The 19,187-nt window shown below is 61.6% G+C and overlaps 1 protein-coding gene across 4 annotated transcripts; it reads right to left on the reverse strand.

The window, feature by feature from the left end:
• Positions 1–587: 587 nt before the first annotated feature.
• On the reverse strand, positions 588–19,132 carry KCNAB2 (potassium voltage-gated channel subfamily A regulatory beta subunit 2). 4 transcript variants are annotated; one of them, XM_079326197.1, is made up of 16 exons: positions 19,053–19,132; positions 13,395–13,513; positions 12,985–13,026; positions 5,256–5,299; positions 4,850–4,887; positions 4,584–4,663; positions 4,083–4,127; positions 3,878–3,922; positions 3,754–3,797; positions 3,542–3,628; positions 2,303–2,388; positions 1,973–2,093; positions 1,742–1,836; positions 1,455–1,575; positions 1,276–1,364; positions 589–969 (listed from the first exon to the last, which is right to left on the reverse strand). In XM_079326197.1, the coding sequence occupies exons 2-16, from the start codon at positions 13,469–13,471 to the stop codon at positions 880–882; spliced, it is 1,104 nt and encodes a 367-aa protein (XP_079182323.1). In that variant the 5' UTR covers positions 13,472–13,513; positions 19,053–19,132; the 3' UTR covers positions 589–879. The 4 variants fall into 4 exon arrangements, with proteins under 4 accessions (XP_079182326.1, XP_079182323.1, XP_079182324.1 ...); XM_079326198.1 differs by lacking the exon at positions 19,053–19,132 and adding an exon at positions 16,771–17,190; XM_079326199.1 differs by lacking the exon at positions 12,985–13,026.
• Between the last annotated feature and the right edge of the window lie 55 nt (positions 19,133–19,187).

A 19,187-nucleotide genomic window follows, 5' to 3' on the forward strand; every position in this document is an offset into this window, starting at 1 on the left:
ATATACACAAGCACACACGTCTATGTGTGTGTATATACATTATATATGTAATTTTCAGAGGTGTGTGTACACATCTACATACAGGTATTTATATATGTAAATAGGTATTGATTTGTCAGAGACTGATGTGAGGGATAGAGGTGGAGCTACATCTGTATCCATATCTGTCTGTGTGACTCTGTGTGTTTGTGTCTGCAGACACCCTGTAAGGGGTGGATGTGGGTGCACGTGTAGAGCTTTCAGTATCTTTGTGCAGATACAGCTGAAGGCGCGTGTGGGCTGTGTTCACCTCCGCAGCTGCCGTCTGCAAATCCACACGTCTGCATGTCCCCGCATGTCTGTGTGTCCCTGCGTCTCCACGTGTGTCCACGCACACAGACACTTGCCCACACACACTCCCCCAGCCCGATCCCTGCCCCGTGCTTGGCTGGAGCAGCCCAGGCTCTCCCTGCAGAGATCTGCCTCCCTGTCACCATCCCGCCCACCCCATTCCGGGCAGCAGGCGCTGGCCGGGAGCCGCACCGCGCACGGTGCCGGTGCCGCGCTGGCGGTGCCGGCGGCGCAGGGCAGAGGCGAGGGCCGGGCGCAGGCTGGGGAACAGCTTCGTGTTGTCGGCCTCGTGGGCGTACAGCACCGCGTGCACCCCGCGCCCCAGGAGCCACGCATGCAACGGGTCCCGCGGCGGCTCCGGCTGCGGGCAGGGCGGCCGGGCAGCCCGGGGCTCGCCTCCCGCCGGCCGTCCCTGCGCCGCAGAGCCACGTCCGGGGCAGCGCGGGCGGGAGCGCTGGCTCTCGGTGCAAAACCACACTCTCCACTTTGCTCCAACGAAGCGTAAAGCAAGCGAACGGGCGGCGAGGGCGGCGCGCTCGGGCGGCGCGCTTAGGATCTGTAGTCCTTCTTGCTGTATGGTTTGTTGCCCAGGATGCTATCGATCTCGTGGACGATGGAAGACGACAGCTTTGGAAGGACCTGCGGGGGGTGGAGGCGATGCTGGGAGTGGGGATTTTGACCCTGGTGTGCGCGGGAGGATGCTCACCGCCTCCACCCCACCACGTTCGTGCCACAAGCCCCAGCTTGCCGGCTGGGTGACCCAGTTAGGGAGAGCCTGAGTCAGGCTCGACCCTGCCCCCAGCCCAGCAAAGCCTCGTCTCTGCTTCTCGCCTTCATGACAAGCAAAATCTGTCATTGAGCTGGGTTTGCAACCCTCTTTCTGTGCAGAGTGCAGCACAGCAATGAGTGCTGTGGGCGAAAGTTGCTCCTGCTGGGAGCACTGACCTGTATTGCTCCAATATTCTCCATCAGCTGGTCGGCATTGGAGGCCCCCAGTAAGACAGAGCTGACACCCTCGTTGCGCAGGCACCAGGCTGGGACAGGAGGGAGAGCAGAGCTTGAGCATGGCCCAGATACCCCTGGTGCCACCCCCAGTTGTCCCCGACTGTCCCCCATTCTCTTACCGATGGCGAGCTGGGGCAGGGTGCAGCCCAGGCGCTCAGCAATGGCTTGCAGTTCCTTCAGCTTTGCCTGCTGCCGCCGGCCCTCTTCACTCAGGATCTTGTCCTTCAGCCACTGGTATCCCTGGGGAGAAGGAAGGAGTGTTGTAGTGGGATCAGGGTATCCCCAAACTCCCTGGGTTGTGGCTCCTGGAATTCCTGTTCCTGTAGGGACTTTGCAAGGCCCCTGGCCTTGCTCCCCTAGCTCTGTCAATCCCTGTGTGTGCCCTCCCAGCCCTGGTGCAGCTCACCTTCAGCGAGGCACGGGAGTAAGGGGGGATGCCCCCATCGTACTTTCCCGAGACAATGCCACAGGCCAGTGGGGACCAGGTCATGGCTCCAACACCTGGGGACAGAGCAGAACAGGGGGATGACACTGCTGCTTCCAGCTCCCCCAGGGGCTGTGGCAATTGGCCTAAGCAGCACTGGGTTTGAGAAGCACTCTGCTTTGGGAGGCTGGGGAGGAATCCCCACTGTCATACCTATCTTGTGGAAGAGCTCAGGGAGCTGCACCTCCACCTTTTCCCTCTGGAACATGTGATACTCAGCCTGCTCGCAGATCGGCGGAATCAGGTTGAACTGCCGGGCCACTGAGTACGCCTCCTGCAGAAGAGCCAGGACCCTCAGCGCCCTGCCTCTCCCCCCAAGCCCCCTGCCCAACCCCCAGCCAAATCCTGAGCAGCCGTCCCGAAAAATAATTAAGGCTTAAATGCATCTGCACACGCTTGGCTCCCAACAGTCTGATTATATCAACATCAGCAGCATCGCTGGGGCTGCTCCGCTGCGGCCGCCCCGGTCCCCTGGGCCCCTACCATGATCTCCATGGAGCTCCAGCGCGAGGTCCCCCAGTACATGGCCATCCCCTGGTTGATGACATGGGTCATGGCTCGCACTGTCTCTGCCGGGAGGGAAGGAGAGAGTGGCAGGTGGGGTTTAGCAGGGGCTGCACTGGCAGAAGGGGGCTCGCACCACGCTGATGGCTGGCGAGCATCCCACTGCCCAATGCTGCGGTGGGAGCTGGGTGGTGACCAGGGGATGCTTTCAGAAGAGCAGGATGGGGACAGAGGGAGCAGCCACTCAGGATATGCCAGGGACCACAGCCGACCTGACATGCTCACACGGTGCCAGGCTCTCCCTGCATGGACAGCAGCCTGAGGCTTCTGCCAGTGGCCCCATGCCCTGTGGGGTTATCAGCACTGGCACTGCTGCAGGGGGAGGGACTGATGCATTGCCCACACACAGAGACCCATGGAGGGAAGCCTGAACCCTGTGTGAGCTGCTCAGGGGTCTTGGGGAGAGCCAGCCCTGAGCCATGCGGGCTGGGGCCAAGCCAAGGCGTGCTCCTGCAGCCAAAGGCGAGCAGCGGGGAGGGCAAGGGGCATGAGGCTCGCCCAGCCGGCACCAGGGCACACACCCCAGCATGCTCATAGCTGCCCCGGCGGGGAGGGACCCTGCTGCAGACCCCGGCATGTGCCACGGCACATGTCCCATGGCAGGACCCTGGGGGGTGGGAGCCTCTCTGCTTTTTGTCCTTTAAACTGCAGTACAGTCTGAAGGGCCAGGGGGTGTCTGTGTTGTGCTGCCGCTGCCTCTGCATCTCATGGCGGGGTTTGCTTGAGAGGGGGGAACAAGGATGGGGGATCACAGAGGAGTGGGGGCTCTGCCCCGGGAAACACCGCTGGGACAGGCAGCGGCTGGCGGGCAGAGTGCGGGCAGGGAGTACCTTCTACGATGAAAGTCCTGGACTTGGAGGAACTAAATGGGTCCCCTGGTGATAAAAGAGAGATTTAGAGAAAGTGGAGTCACCGCTGCTGGGACGGGGGCAGTGACCTGCCACCGCACCGCCAACCCGCCCCGCCGCAGCCCCAGAGGGTCCTGGCACCGGGCAGGGGGCGGCAGAAGTGTGACTGTGGCACGGGCCAACCGTGGTGGCTGAGGAGCGGATTCTGCTCGGGAGGGAAAATGCCCTTGAAACACAAGCCTGGCGCAAACCAACCGCGACGGCAATGAGAGGCAGCGGGGAGGAGCGTGGCACCGCGGCGCGCACCCACCTTCCATCGGCGTGTTGGGGTCGGGCCGGTTGGCAAACACCACGTCCACGTACTCCAGCTGCAGCCGCTCCAGCGATGCCTTCAGACCTGCAGCACGGATGGGGCTGTCAGGCACGCTGAGCCCCATGCTGCCAGCAGTGAGGCAGACGGTGAGGCACTGCCTGGCACTGGGGCCAGCAGCACCTGGTGAGCGCTCTCACCCCTACCCCTACCTTCTATGATGTGTTTTCGGGACAGGCCCCTCTCTGTCTCGGCCCTGGAAAAAGAAAGGTGGGTGAGACCCTGGGGTGAGAGCCTGACCTGTGCCTGCTCTGCTGGAGGGTGGGTGTTACCTACTTTCCTCCCCAGAAGATTTTGGTGGTTATGACCAGGCTGGACCGTCTGCAGGGAGAAAGAGAGAATCACTGGTGCTGGCACCCACAAAGCCCTGTGCACCCTGCCTGGGATGGCACACTCCTGCCCAAGGCTCCCCTGCCAGCTTTCCCCAGCCCATGAAGACTACAGTGATGGTTTTGCCAAATAGGGATGGAATCTGGCTTACCTCCACCCTTTCTTCTTGATGATGTTCCCCAGCACCACCTCGGCCCTAGAAGGGAAAGGGACATCAGCCATTTGCACCTGATAGCTATGACCATGGGGAGTGGTGGCAGACAGCAGGGACAGCCCCAAACCCTGGGAGAATAGGAGGCAAATGCAGGAGGCAAATGTGGGGACACTGTTTGCCCCTTGGCTGCAGTGCCCAGTACCAATCTGCCCCCAGTCCATGGGCTTGCTAATTTTAAGTGAATGCACAGGCACACTCCAATGCCCTGGGCCAGCATGCCCTGCGTGCAGCTGTGCTGGGAGGGTACATGATACAGGCCACCATGGTAAGCACAGGACTGCCAGAATCACAACAGAACCACGAGCAAGTGCTCAGAGCCCTGTCCTGGAAGCTGCTTTGCAGCTGGCAAACCTGCAAGATTCCCAGTACCACTGTGATTTGGTGGGAGTCAGGGAGTAGGGCAAGACCCCTGTGGGGCTGCCAAAGCAGGGTACCTACTTGCCAGCAGCGTAGACTTCTGCTGTGTCGAAGAGATTAATGCCGTTGTCATAAGCTAAAGTCATCAGCTGCTCTGCCATCTGCGAGGAGAGAGCAGGGTCGGTGAAGGGGGTGGCAAGAGCCGGCGCACGGGTGTGTGCAGAGCCCTGGTGAGCTCCGGCTTGCCACGTGCACCCCGGCCACAGCCACGGCTGTGCTGGCCCCATCCCCTCCCCACTCACCATGAAAAGGCTGGGGAGGGACGGGGTGAAGGGATGCAGCCTTACCTCATCTGTGATCTGCCCTCCGAAAGTCACCCATGTTCCTGCAGGGGAGAGAGAGGTGTGTGCATGGTGAATGAGGTGAGCAATGAGCGCGGCCACCTGAAGCCCCCAGCTGCCCACCCTGGCTCCCTCAGCACAGCCCTGGCACGTGGTGGCCACAGCTGGCCCTGCCGCGTGCACTGTGGTGCTCCCAGCACGGCCCAGTCGCTTCCTATCGTGTCAGAAAAAGAGAAAATAATTCGACAATTTCTGGGCCGTGACTCAAAACAGCCTCAGGCCTGAGGAAAACCCTTTCCTTCCCTTTGCAAACATTGCTGGGGCAAATGAGCTCTGCCCTGGCTGGGGAGTGCCGGCAGCTGCTGCAGAACTGAGGGGATGCTGAGGGGCTGTGGCAAACCCTGGCACTTACCCAGACCCAGGCAGGACACACGCAGCCCAGACTTCCCGAGGTTCCTGGAAGACAGAGACCATTAGGAAAGGTGCCAGAAAGCCCCAAAACGCTGTCTCATGCATCCTGCATGCCACCAAACACATCGGGCACAAGGGCTGGGAGGTGTGGTGGTGGCCCATGGTCCCTATCCCCACATGGGATGGTTCCACAATGAGAGTCCCTTCTCAACTGACTAACAGGTCATCCCAGGCTGGGCATCCCATAGCTCGGTAGTGGCACTGCCTGCACCTGCGCAGTGATGCCGTGCCCGGCAGGGCGATTGGGAGAGCAGTGACCTCGTTAAAGCAGCTCCCTGCGATGAGGCTGGGGTGTCCAGCTGCCCTGAGAGTGCTGCTGGCACTGAGGAATGAGACTGGAGGAAGAGGATCTGACATGCTGATGGTCAGGACTGAAGCATCCCACACACAGCATGAGTTGTGCCTGTTCTCTGCATTGCACAGGGAAGCACAGGGCTTGCACCAGGCGAGGGTGCTCAGGAGTGGAGCAACATCCTGGAGAAATGGAGCACCCCAGAAAATTTGACCGGCACAAGGAACTGAAGAACAGCTTTCAGGAAGGGGGCCAGGCTGGCAGACGCCTTCGCCGTGGTGATGGAGAGCCAGTTACTTGTTAAAAATGACAAAGGCTCAAGAAATGAGCGTTAAAATAAATAAAGTGTAGGTGAGCCGCGGCAGCTCGCCCGCGCGGGTGTCGCATAGCAACCGGAGGCACCGCCACCGCCGGCACCACCGACACCGGCACCGGCAGCGGGCAGGGAGTGGCTGCAGCCCGGCCACGGGCAACCGTGGGCTGCACCGAGCCAGGGCAGCATCCCTTGGTGCCCCCAGCATCTGGAGGTACCGGCGCTTCCCCTGTCCTGTGGTGTTTTTAGAGCATTTTGTGGTGAGGAGAGGTCATGGCCGTGGGCCAGCGGTGGCTCAAGCCCCCATGATGGGGTTTGTCATGTGGAGTGGAGAGCACCTGCCTCCTCCTGGGCATTAAAAAGTATGTTGATAGGCTGCCCAACAGAGATACTGGCACAGTTTGGGAAGGCCAAGCAATCCCTTGCATTGTGCTCTGGCCTTCCTACGCCATCCACTTTCTTGAAGCATCCCCCTGTGCCACTGTCCCTCCAGCAGCCACCATCAGCCGAGCTGATGGCTGATCACCCATTGCTTGGGAGAGGGTGTTACTGGTCTGCTCCTCCTCTGGATGAGGACATGACTGTGGGGCAGGAGTACCGAGCCCTGAGGATGGCACTGCGCATTGCCCCAGCACTGCTGTTACCAGTGCACGGGTTTGGTATTGAGAGCTGGACAGAACTGGACCAGCCCCCTCCCCAGTGCCCAGGTAAGGAGACTCGGCTGATTTGGATGACACTGCTCAGGCTCACCCCAGCGCCCTGCTGGGCTGACACACTTTGTTGCCTAATGCTGGCACATCTGGGCTGCAGTGGAGGCACGCGGCCGCTGACAGCTGGACCATGGCGTGCAGGCTCATCTGGGGGGGGCCCTACCCTGTCCTGGGGTCCATGCTCATCGGAGAGAGCCCCAGCCTCACACCCGGGTGCACACTCAGCCTCAGAGGAGGAAGCCCTCTGTACTCTGCCCCAGAGCCAGGACATAGGGCGTGTGAGCCCTGTGGGTGCTAGGGGGGCCCCACATGCACACACCGCCCCGTTTCCAGAACCACCACGGGCAGCCAGAGCTGCTTATGGCTCTGCACTTGCTTCTCAGGGCACTGAGTCTCCAGCAGCACTGAAAGGATGCCACGGCAGCCCGGATTAATGCTGCTACCGTGACTCCCAGACCCCCCCCGGCTCGGCAGCCTGCCCGGTTTGGCAGACACTGAGGATGCTACTAATCCGACCCTGAATATTAGGGTCCCTTCTTTCCCCCATCCTGAAGATTTTACGCGCGGCTGAATCAAAGCTGCCCTGAGGGGGCAAGAGCAAAGAGCGAGGAATCGCACGGAGTCGCACGGTCAGCACTTTTAGCGACGAGAAACCGACAGAGCCGGACGCGAACCGGAGATTAGGGAGCGCGGAGCCCCCGGCCCCCAGTCCCCCCTCGCCGACCCGATCGCAGTGAGGAACGGGGAAAGCCCCAGGAATGCCCGATTCCTACCTATATTTCATCCCCGGCTGCTTGACGCTGGAGTCGCTGGAGGAGGGGGCGTTCTGCACCGAGAGCTGCCCCAGGCTGCGGGCCACCATGGCCACGGCGCGGAACTTGCCGCGGGTGCCGAGGCTGGGGCTGCCGGCATTCTGTCGGTTCAGCCGATCCTCCGCGCTCCGGCTTTTGATGCTGTGCTCGGAGCACACAAAGGAGACCTGCATGCTGCTCCGGCGGGCAGCAGCTCCAGCTGCCTAAATTTAGCCGGCGCCCCGGGCGAGGCGGGGAGCTCCTCCCGCGCGCCGCCAACGTGACGGCGGGGGGCTGCGGGGCGGCGGGCGCCGAGCGCTCCCGTCAGCTCTCCTGCCCTCAATATTTGATGAGCTCAGGAAGAGAGCGAGCGGCACCCGGGCAGGTGGGGGCAGGAGGGGCACAGGCGCTGCCGGTACCCTCCGGAGTGGCCGTGGCGGGGCGGGACTTCCCTGCGCCTCGCTGGGCATTCCCAGCCCCGGCTCCCTTGCCTCCCTCCGGCCACGCACGGCAGCAGATTCCTCTGCACGGGTCCCAAACTAAACCCTCTGGCAGCAATGCGTCTGCACCGCCAACCCCACGGCTGGGGGACAGCGCAGGTGGCGGCGATGCTGATGGCCCTGTTTGCCGAAGTTGTCGCTCTCGGGGACACAGCCCCAGCAGGCACACTCTCCCTATTTTTCCCAGTGCAAGCGAAGCCGAGTGAGGTGAATTCCAGCCCAGCACCTCCTGCCGAAGCAAGTTAGCACACGACAGGACCGTCCTGCAGCCGGGGCCACGTGCCAGCTGCCAGCACTTGCTGTGCCCCTCAGCATGGAGCAAAATGCAGCGATGGAGCCTGCAGGAAATTATGCACATTTGCCTCAAACCTAATGAAAAATCTTGTAATCTCCTCCGCTTCCCTCTCTCGCAAAGCTCCTTAGCTGGTAATCCTGCCAGTGCCGGCTCCAGTGCAGGGAGCGGGGGGGGACCTGGCAGCAGTTGTCAGCCCCCAGAGGATGAGAAATCCCGTAAATTTTGGTATTAGCGGGGACGTGCCCAAAGAAGGACCACCTTTGGGGTGTCTGTGCCAGCTGCTGCCATTAATAATTAATGTCCCCATTAATATTAGATGGGCTCTTGCCACTGTGTAAATGTTACCGCGGTCATTGTGAGCGGAGGGGAACCTGACCCGCAGCGCAGCACGGCATGGCACAGTGCAGCACAGCAGGAGCTGGCAGAGCTGCCAGCTCTGGGGGCTTTGCTGCAGTGGGGGACAAGGGGCACTCCTGTATTGTCACTGGAGAACAGCCACTGCCCTCACCCCGGTGCCCCCCGAAGCCTCACCTGGGTTATTGGAGGTGTTGGGCCCTGCACCCCATTGCCCCATTTACAATGGGAAGAGTGGGAAGGGGTGCACTGGGTAGAGCAGCCCCATCCCTCTGAGAGGCTGTGGCCACCTCTCCAGCTGCCCGGAGTGTCCTCCTGACAAGGGCATTGGCTGAAATCCTGATACACCTTGCACCAGGACCCACATGCAAAATTAATGATGCACACCCATCAATCAGGAAGAGACGCACAACCGTTAGATGGAGATTTACATCCATGAGGTGGAGATAAACCCCCTGTCAGGTGAAGATGTAACCCCCCAGTCAGGCAGAGATGTACCCGCATCAGACAGAGATTTACACCTCTGAGGCAGAAACAGCCTTTCGGTGGCTGTTTGCTACAGGCGCCTAATGTTTAAAGCTCAGAGGGCGCTTGCCTCTGCAAATGCCCAAACAGCAAACAGGAATGCCAAGTGAGAAGCTCCAAGATCACCAAGTAGGAAAGTGCTAACGGCGCTGATCGGCTGCCGCCTCTCCGGAGCACACCGTGCCAAGGGCACCGGCTCCTCCCAGCCTCGGGGCGGCACAGGGGAGCCGAGGTGAGCTCAGGTGAGAGCCGTTCTCCTGACGAGGTGTCAAACCAGCACCAAGCAGCGTGCTCCGTGTCATCCCCTCACCTCGGCCCTCGTGGCGCTGCCTTACCTGTACTTCATGCCAGTGGTGCGGGCGGTACTGTCGGCCAAGGAGAGCCCGTGCATCCGCAGGAACTCCTCCAGAGTCTTCGCCCGCGCCGCCGCCCGCACGTCCCGCAGCCGCCGCAGCTCCAGCCCATCGGCCGCCCGGGGGGCTGGGGGCAGCCCCCACTCGGGGCTGGGCCGGCTGGCCACGCTGCGCAAGCTCTCACTGTAGGTCATGGAGAGCATCCTGCCGCCCGAGCGTGGGCTCTGCCGGCCAGCCACGCCGCCAAACACTCTGCGGTGCTACGGAGAGAGCTGGGAAAGCACAACACGGGCTCCCTCGCCACTTAGGGCACAGCCCTGCCCGCACTGCCATGCCGGAGTGGTGGCACCCGCCCTTGCACGTGGGGACTCTAGCAAAGCCAGCCTCTTCAGCAGAGCAAAGCCTTGGCGTGGGAGCTGAAGCACAACAGGAGAAGCAGCAGGACAGGGATGCGGCACAGTCCATGTCTGAGGCTGCAGTGGTGCCTGTCACAGCTGCCCCAAGCCACGATGCAGCAGGGTGGCCAGCAGCCCGGCTGTGCTGGCTCCCAGCTTGCACTGTCTGGGCTGCACTGGTTCACATCCCTGCGAGGGACGCAGCAGATCCCAGGAGCTGGCCGAGGCATGGTGAGCAGTGGCACAAGTACTGCTGGTGAGAATCTGGCACTGCGTGCCAGTGGGCAAGGAAAATCAGGATGGGAAAGGGATCCCTGTGGGGCTCCCTGGAAAGGGTGGACATCGGCAGAGGGTCTGTGGGCACTGGGTGCTCGCTGTGCCTGCGTCACGTTGCCGCAATGTGCGCCACCAGCCAACACCTTCCCCACCGCCGCGGCAGCGACCTCCCAGCCGGCGCGGCTGCCGAAAATAGCCTGCGGCAGGGTGGGCTCCTCACACACCCGAGCCCTTGCTGTCTCCATGGCTGGGACCTCACTGGCGGTGGCACCAGCATCGATTCCTGTGCCTCTCTCTGCAACTTCTCTTGTTTCCAGTGTCTGCATGGAGGAGGGACTGGGGCCAAAACCTAGTGTTGGTGCCGGAGTGGCCACTGGGGATGCACTGTGGCAGATCTACACCAGCATCAGGCTCCAGCCAGACTCCCACTGGTGGTTTTTTCTTTCCCTGTGAAGCTCAAATTGACAGCTACAGGAACCAAAAGTGAAGTGGTCGCTGCCATTGAGATGTGACCTCCAGAGGGAAGGAGAAAGAAACCCAGAGGATATAGAACAGCAGCTGGCCAGGTATGACCAAAACCCTGAGGGTCTCTTTTGACACCTGGTGCTGACAGAGAGCACTCCATGCTCCTCCTGCTCTGTAGCAAGGCCTTGGGAAAGCCGGGAGACATGGAAAGGAAACCCTTTCCTTCTGTTGCGGCAAAGCCAAACGGAATCCTGGTCACCAGCCTCTTCCTGCCACACCTCAAAGCTGGAGACTGGACTCGGCACCTCTAGCACCAGCCCTTCTCCATGACTGGTAGCTTTAATTAAGGCAGTGCCAGTGGGTCCTACTGGGTATGGGCACCTGTTGGGATCTCCTTGCTCCCAGTGGGATCTCCTTGCCCTGGTAGGACCCCCTCACCTGACAGCAGCAAGAAGAAACCTGAGCTGGCTGCACTGCTGCTTTACAGCAGCAAAACGGCTGCAGCAAACAGAGCTGAGGGTTTGATCTAGGCTGCTCTGAGGAATGGGGTGGGAATCCACCAGCTGCCCTATCTTGACACTTCCCTGATTTTTGGCAGAACAAAACCGGATGGCTGAGAAAGCGCAGAGGGGGTGAGTGCATTCATGGCCATTTGATAGCAGAAATCCCAGGGATGAGTGGCAGCAGGATCTGCCGAGGATAAGCTGTGCCGTGCCCAAGCAGGAGAGGCTGTTTTGCGAGGAAGGAGCAGGGATGGGGGGCAGAGCACGGGCTCTGCGGGATAACGGCACTGTTAGCAGCATCGGGGACACAACAAGTGGGTGACAGGCAGGGCAGCTGCCCAGAGAGATGTGTGGCCAGCCTGGCCTGCCAAGCTGGGAAACTGGCAGCCACCAGCCTGCCTAAAGCCAGGAAGACCCCCCCCAAACTCTGAAAGAAAACCACCCTAAGCCATCAAATCCCGAGTCAGCCTGCACAGAAAATCTTCCCTGCTGCCCGCAGCGGCTGCCCCATGGCAGTGCCCATCCCCGGCCATCGCCCACCGTACCCAGCCCCGCTTGCCGCCCGCGCTGCCGGCCCAGACTCACCGCGCCGGGGAAGCTGCTCAGCAGCAGCGCAGCTCTGGGCGGCCGCGCTGCCCCGGGGCAGATATAAGAGCCGCGGTGGCCGCGTTGTTTTGCATTAGGGGAGTGTCGGAGCTCGGCGTCCAAAGCACTTGGCGGCTGCGCCAGGCCCCCAGCGCCCGGCTTCTCGCCGCGCTCCATTAGCCCTATTAGGGGATTTTCTTCCTTGCGAAGGGGAGTTAAATTATTCATGGCGCCTCACTAAAAGCCCGCGGATGTGCCGCTGCTTTATCAACGCTGGCACGGCCGCCCCTCGCCCTGCAGTGACAGGTCCCCCGTCACCAGCACACAGGGTGGTGGGGGACACTGGGGCCATCAGGGAGCAGAGACGGTGCCCTGTGCAGACACAGCCCTCCTGTGGTCCCCACGGCAGAGGAGTCAGAGCCGGGCTGCGGCAGGACTGAAAGGCAGCCTCCCACAGGAGGGAGCCCCAAAACAGAGCAGGGTGATGAACACAAGTGGCTGCTGCCTGAAGGCAGCCTACGGACAAGCTGCTGCCCCTTGTGCTTGGGAGCCTTTTGCACTAGATGTGTCCAGTGGTTGAGGCCAGTTTGGCAGCCAAAACTTGCCCGTAGCTGGTGGCAGCACTGGAATGGACACTGTCAGTGCCACTGAGCCATCCCATTGCTGACTGGACTCACCTCCTCCCATCATGTGTGGGATGGAGTGGCAGGGACATGGCTCTGTTGAGGGGCAGTCCCCAGTCCCCCACCCCATGGCAGCCAGGCCAGATCCAGTCCCACACCACTGGGCTGCTGTAGCCCTGGGAGCACTGGAGCAGCTCCTGGCAGAGTGTGGGGAAATGCCGCCCTCACTTCAGACGATAAAAGGGTGATGGGGGCGATTGTTGCCTCCTGTACCACTTAATGAGACTGCTCCTAATAGCAGGAGCCGTGGAGCAGCTGGCTGGTTTCCCAGAGCTGCTCTTGGGAAAAGCCAGGGGCTTCTCCAGGCACAGCATTGGCAGGGGACACTCACCCCAAGCTGAGCTGCCCCCCACCACAGAAGCTGCCCCCCACAGCCATGTGCCAACACTCTGCTGCTTGGACAGCCTGTGAGAACGGTCCCCCCCAAACCCAGTCACACCCCAGGGTCCCCACACCACACTTCCAAACCCGCGAGCAGGTGATGAGGCGACGCCGCACCTGTGATACCCATCCCACACAGAAGGACCCTGGCACACTGGGCAGGGCAGTGCTGTACCAGCATTATCAGGCCATGGGCAGGGGCCATAGCCACTTGCTGGGGGATTTTGGGGAGGGAAAGGGCCTGGTTACCTGTAGAACTGGAGCTGGCGCTTGGGGCTCCCGTATCTCGCACTTCCGACAGCAAAGGGGAGAGAGAAGAAAGATGCCACAAACCCCGTTAGAAAGGAGGAGCGGGAGTGAGTGCCAGAGTCAGTGGCTGTGGGAAGGGTCAGTGACACCCACCCATGTCTCAGCACAGTGGACACTGCAGCAGGCACTAGCATGACCCTGAAAGTGCCCCCTATGCCCATAACAGGCACCAGCAACCCAAAATGCTGCTGCTGCTACATTGAGATTTTGTGCTGGAAGCTTTTGTACAAAGCACGCCAGGGCAGTTTAGGAGTATCAGGGCAGTTTCAGACAATGTGGTGGTTCTGGCTTGCCACAGGATTGGGTTTGAAGCCCCACAGAGTCTCCCCAGCACTGCCCTGCACCCTTACCTGTAAATCATCCCTGGGGAGCCCGTCTGCCGCAGTGAGAGTCGCGCTGGGGAGTCAGTGGTGGATTCGGGATACATGGAGCCAGCCTGGGCTCCCCGGAGCCGCTCGCCGCCTCACCCCTGCCAAAGGGGAAGAGGAAAAGAGGAAGAAATGAGGTTTTCTGGGGCACGCGCATGACGGCGTTTCCTGTTGCAGGAGATCTGAAGCCGGATGGGCATGAGGCATTGGCAGCGGTGTGGGCTCACACCCTGACCCACCCATCCCAAAACCATCTTGCCCCATCTCTGTTCCTCTGACTTCCCAGCCTGGCTGCTCTCTCCAAATTTCTGGGGGTCCCGAGATCTCAGAAAATGGTGAGGAAACATGGGCCTGAAAAATGAAACATTCTGGAGCTGTTCTTGAGGGTCCCTCCAATTGGGACAAGCTATGGGGAAGAAAACAGTCTGGCTTTTCCTGCAGCCCACGTGTGACTGTGTGCACAGGGGTGAGGGAGCTCCAAGGAAAAGCAGGACTTACCCCCAGGCACCCCTGACCCTCCTTGTCCCTGTCCCCATGCCAGGGGCATCCAGCATGACTCCCTGAGAGCTGTGCTCCTGCAACACTGTCAGCAGTTTCCAGTATCACAGAAAACACTGACACTTCCCTACAGAACTGGGGCTGAGATTTAAATTTATCCCATCTTTCTTTAGGCCGGTGAGATGCCATCTTTACACTGCAGATCACAAGCTGCTCTGTTTCCCAGATGGGGACTGAGAGATCTCCAGGCTCCCTCCCAGCTGCCCTGGGCTCAGCGGGAGCATGGCCTTACACAGTGTGCTCATGTCCTGGCACACATCCTGCCTGCATCCTGGCACAGCATGCCTGCATCCTGCATCCCTCCTGCATCCCAGCACAGTGTGCCAGCATCCTGCATCCCTCCTGCATTCTGGCACAGTGTGCCTGCATCCTGCATCCCTCCTGCATCCCAGCACAGTGTGCCAGCATTCTGCATCCCTCCTGCATCCCAGCATAGTGTGCCAGCATCCTGCATCCCTCCTGCATCCCAGCACAGTGTGCCAGCATCCTGCAGCCCGGCAGTGTGTCTGCATGTTTCATCCCTCCTGCATCCCAGCAGGGTATGCTTGCACCCTGCATCCCTCCTGCATCCCAGCATCCTGCATCCCAGAACAGTGTAGCAGCATCCTGCATCCCTCCTGCATCCCAGCACAGTGTGCCAGCATCCTGCATCCCTCCTGCATCCCAGCACAGTGTGCCAGCATCCTGCATCCCTCCCGCATCCTGCATCCCTCCGGCAACCCGGCCCGGCGTGCCTGCATCCCGGCGCAGCCCCTGCAGCCCACGCAGCCCAATGGCAGCGGCTGCGGCAGCCGAGCCCGTCCCCGCGGAGCCGCCCACCCGCCCACCGCAGCTCCTGGCCGGGCTGCAGCCCCGGCACAGATCCCCATCGCCCTCCTCCTGAGCGCTGCAGGAGCGCGTCTCCTTTGGCCACAGCCGCGCTGAAGCCGGAGCCCAGGCAGCCTCAGTAAAGCCGGGTTTATTTTCGACAAGTCAGAAGGGAGCCGCTCTCTCCCGAACCCGCAGCACTGACCCGAACCCGGAGCAGAACCCTGCCGAGCCCTACAACCAGGACGCGGCTGAGCCCCCCAAGACCCCGCGGGTTGTCCCGGGGTGCTGTCAGTGTTGGCTCCGCAGCTCCCGCGGCCTCGCCTGGCAGCGGGCGGCTGCCGGCAGCACCGCCGGGCCAGCAGCAGCCACCGGCCGGGCACTGTCCTGCCAGCTCATCGTCACTTCGCTAGCGGCGGCAAAACACAGCTGAGGGAAACTGCAGGGAGGGACAGCCGGATCCCTGCGTCCCAGCGCAGCTGTGCAGCTCCTTGCTTGCACTGCCACAATCCCGGACTCCTCCGTGGCTCATTCTGGCCAATTCTGTATCCCAGGGGACTGTGGTGCCAGGAGCTCAGATCTCTGCAATTTTCTGCAGAATCAGATGCCCCTTCCCTGTTGCCTCTCAGCAATGCTGCGGGGACCAAGTGCAGCCTTGGCAAGTCTCCGGCAGTGCTAGAGGGACTTTGCTGGCAAGCACAACTGGACCATGGGCACATGGTCAGGGCTCTACACTCTGAGGAGCCAAAGTGTTTGGGGCCAGTCTTTGGGGCCAAATCATCCCTCTGAGCGAAAGGCACTGCCAGAAGTCCAATCCCATCTGTGTCAGAGGCTTGGTGCTTCCCTGAGACTGTTCTTGCACCTTCAGCTTCCTCATGGCACAACTCAGCTGTGAGTCTGCAACTGCAGGAGTTTCAGCAGTGGCCCAAGAGGGAAAAGAAAGTGTTTTCTTCTGCAGGATGCATGCAGAAACCAGGTGAAGGACACCCTCGTGATTTGCACTCCCACCGAGGTCCATTTCTGTCCCTGTCAGCACAGTGGGGTACAGGAGTGCTGCGACATGGATGGTTTATGGCTGGGAAGCCCCCGGGAGCTGGGCCAGCATGGGGGGACTACATACTGCAGCCTGCCAGACATGCTGCCACCAGAGTAGGAGTGGGTGAAACTGGACATGGAATTAATGCACATGTAGGGACGAAACTGCTGCTTCTGGTGAGCTTGATCCTCCAAGGGTGAAGCTCCGGGGCAGGGAGAGCTGGGAGACCCATGCCCTGGGTACCCCAACATCCCGCTCAAGTCAGATGAGGGATGCAGGTAATGTCGCAGGGAGCATCTCCCCACACCAGGTGCCTGTCCCCATATTTCCCTCTCTTTTCCACTGTGTTTGCAGCAAATGCCCCCTTCCACGCCACGGGGAAGGTGACTTTAGCTCAATGACTCACGCTGCCCTGCTCTGTAGCCTCGGCACCTCCTGCCACCTCCTGCCGTCACCTCTGCGCTCATGCCCCGTGCTGGTCCCGTGCCCCCCCTCCCCCGGCTGCACCGGCGCCGCAGGGATCCGCAGAGCAGCAGCCCTGCCCCTTCCTTTGGCCCGGGAGCCTCTGTTGCGGCGCAGCATCTCCCAATCCACCGGGCCCCTCCGACCGCCCGGGTGGGCTCCCGCGCCTTTTCCAGCCCAGCATCACCACAGCGAAGCGGGCGGGCACTGGGGACTCAGCTGCGACACGTGAGGTCGCCCGTGACCGCCAAAGCGCCCGCACCGGCGCTGCTCGGCTGCCCGAGTCAATGACACAGCCCAAAAGCACACGCTTTTGGCGCGTCGGCCGGGGTTATTCCGGCTGTGCCGTCACCTACACCAGAGCCAAAGTATGGGGGGTCCACCGGGCTGCCCGTGGGTCCCCGCTGTGTGACAATGCCAGCTCCCTGCTACGCCGCGGCTGCCGGCCCGGCACGGCTGAGCCGCGGCCCCGCCGGCACCCGGCAGCGCACATACCTGTCTCCGGTGCTCGGACGAAGGGCGATGCGCGGTCGGGAGGCACAAAGCAATGAGTCAAACCCGGCTGCCGGCGGGCTCCGCGGGTCTCGGGAAGCAGCGCCGGTGCCGGCGCAGAGCAGCTGCTACAGCCGGCGGCAAACGCAGCGGATGACGGTTCCTACCCCATTCCCGCTCTGTCCCCGGGAAAAGGCGTCTGGCAGAGAGGGGAAGCCGAGCCCCCCGCGCTCCGGGATGCGACAGCACCCAAGGATGCTGCAGAGCCGTCCCTGCCGCTCTCACATCCTGACTCGGCAAGTTTGGCTCCGCCGGTGGCTGCAGCCGGCTCCCGATCCCGCCGGTGCCTTAACCGTGTCGGCGCCGCAGCCCGGCACCGGTAGCGCGTGGGCGAGCGAGCGGCTGCCACCAGCCGCCCCTGCGCAGCTCAGGCGGGGGAAGGCTCGTCCGGGGCCACGGGCAGTCTGGGCAGGAGCTGCATCATCGCTGCTTTAAATCGCGCCGGGTGTGCTTCTCTTAAAATAATCAAATACAGCGTCGGCAGTGATGCTGCGGGGCTGCCTCCAGCACCAGGGTCAGCCGGCTGCCGCGTTCTGCCACTGGCCACCCATCCTCCTCACGCCCATCATGCCTTCTCATTGCCTTTGGCTTTTTGATTATCTTGGGCAAAAAAACCACCCTGGAGCATGGCACCTCAGTAATTGGAGCAGGCTGGTCCCTGTGGCAGCGCGAGTCAGCGATCCCGCAGCAATAAAAACACCAGTGCAGTTGGATCAAACAGGAAAAGCAGAGGGCAAGCCAGCAAAAAGGGGTCAGGGTTTGGGACAGGCTGCTCACGCAGTGGTGCTCTGCCAGCTATAAATTAGGAAAACCTGGTTCCTTTCCCTCAGCCGAGTCCTGCTCAGCTTCATGGCAGCATCTTGGCACTTCCTGTGCCATTTCAGCACAGTCCTGGCAGTGATGGGGCCAACAAGCACACTGCCTGCTCCAAACCATGCTGACACTGGCAGGGACCTCTCAGCACTGCCAGGGTGGGTGATCCCAGCAGACTGCCTGCTTTCCATGCCACAGTAGCTCCAGGAACAGCCAGTAACAGGCAGAGAAGGTCATAAACCCCATTCCCTTTGGGGATGCTCCCAGCAGCAGCCCATCAGTAGCTCTGCTACCCCCACAGATGGTGGGAGCCATGTGCCAAGTTGATCTGCTCCTGCTCCATGATGCATCTGACCCACAGACCCGCAGGCCATGAGCAGGAGGTGACAGCTGGCCCTGCCACCCTCCTAATCAAAACAATAATAGTAATAACTAATAAAACCAGCAGCACTCTTGAATCTGCCGTTGGCAGCTCCATGTAGAGGCGTTTTCTGCTCACCAGCTGGAAAATCACTGCATATATGCAACAGGCCTGTACAGGGGATGTGAGAGAGACTGGATACATCTCGCCCAGCCTTGCTCTGGCACTCACCCACGGTGCTGCACCGCGGCTCCCAGCAAGATTTGAGGAACAAACCTGTGGTTTTGGGAAGCAGGCTGAGTACCCTGCTCATACCTACCAGCAGCACAGACCACGTCTCACCTGGATGAGAGCCTGTGGTGCCCGTGTTAGCAGTCCTGTGCCAGCCACAGGCTGAACAGGACCCCCATCACGAAGAAAACAGCCCCCAAAAAATGGAGGCTGATGAGCTCGTGAGCTTCGGGCCTCGCAGAAGAAATAGTGTGGCAGCAGCATGTGGGCTGCGAGGGGACCAGGGACCCGCCACAGGGCTCGGGGCTCCTTCCATCCGCAGCCCTCCAGTCACCGCAGCAAAGCGAGCAAGGAACGGACTAAGAAACGGCAGCAAACTGAAGGAACAGCGGCGTTTGACTCATTGTGCGCAAAGCGGCTCGGGGGAATATCCAATATTCCCACCCCCGTGTCACTGGGGCTTTGCCGCCGGCTCACACCGTGTCACCGGGGCTCCTGCCCTGTCACTCCCGGTGTACGGCGACAGGCCGCAGGCCACCGGAGCATCACGAACAGTGTTTACCTCGCCTTGCTGTGGGAACGAAGGGACAGCCAACCTCCCCCCGTCCCCGCACAGCCCAGGGTCCCACCGGGCCGAGAGCAGGCGGCGGGGCGAGGGCCCCTCTCTCCGCACCGGGAGCGTCGGGAGGGGCGTGCGGCGGGGTAGTCTCGCCCGTAGCCCTGCCCGCGGCCCTGCCCGGTTCCACCGTCCCCGCCACCTCCCGGCCGGGGCCGCATCCCCATCCCCGGTCCCGGTCCCGCTCCCCCCGCGCCCCCGCACCTGCCCCGCGTCCGCCGCTCCCGCCGCTCCGCCGCCCGCCCTCGTGGGGGGCGGCCCCGCCCCGCCGCGCCTGGCCCCGCCCCTCCCGCCACCCATTGGCCGCGCCGCCCGCCTCTCGCGCCGCATGCAAATGAC

The sequence above is a fragment of the Erithacus rubecula genome (assembly GCF_903797595.1).
Source record: "Erithacus rubecula genome assembly, chromosome: 24".
Lineage (NCBI taxonomy): Eukaryota > Metazoa > Chordata > Aves > Passeriformes > Muscicapidae > Erithacus > Erithacus rubecula.

What these genes read in the sequence shown, in the direction of transcription:
- KCNAB2 (XM_079326200.1), bottom strand. Translation starts at nt 7,614, where the DNA reads ATGCAGGTCTCCTTTGTGTGCTCCGAGCACAGCATCAAAAGCCGGAGC. An exon ending in GAAGTCTACGCTGCTGGCAA is followed by an intron (nt 4,128 to 4,583) that starts GTAGGTACCCTG and finishes TTTCCCTTCTAG; the next exon opens with GGCCGAGGTGGTGCTGGGGA. An exon ending in AAAATCTTCTGGGGAGGAAA is followed by an intron (nt 3,798 to 3,877) that starts GTAGGTAACACC and finishes TTCTTTTTCCAG; the next exon opens with GGCCGAGACAGAGAGGGGCC.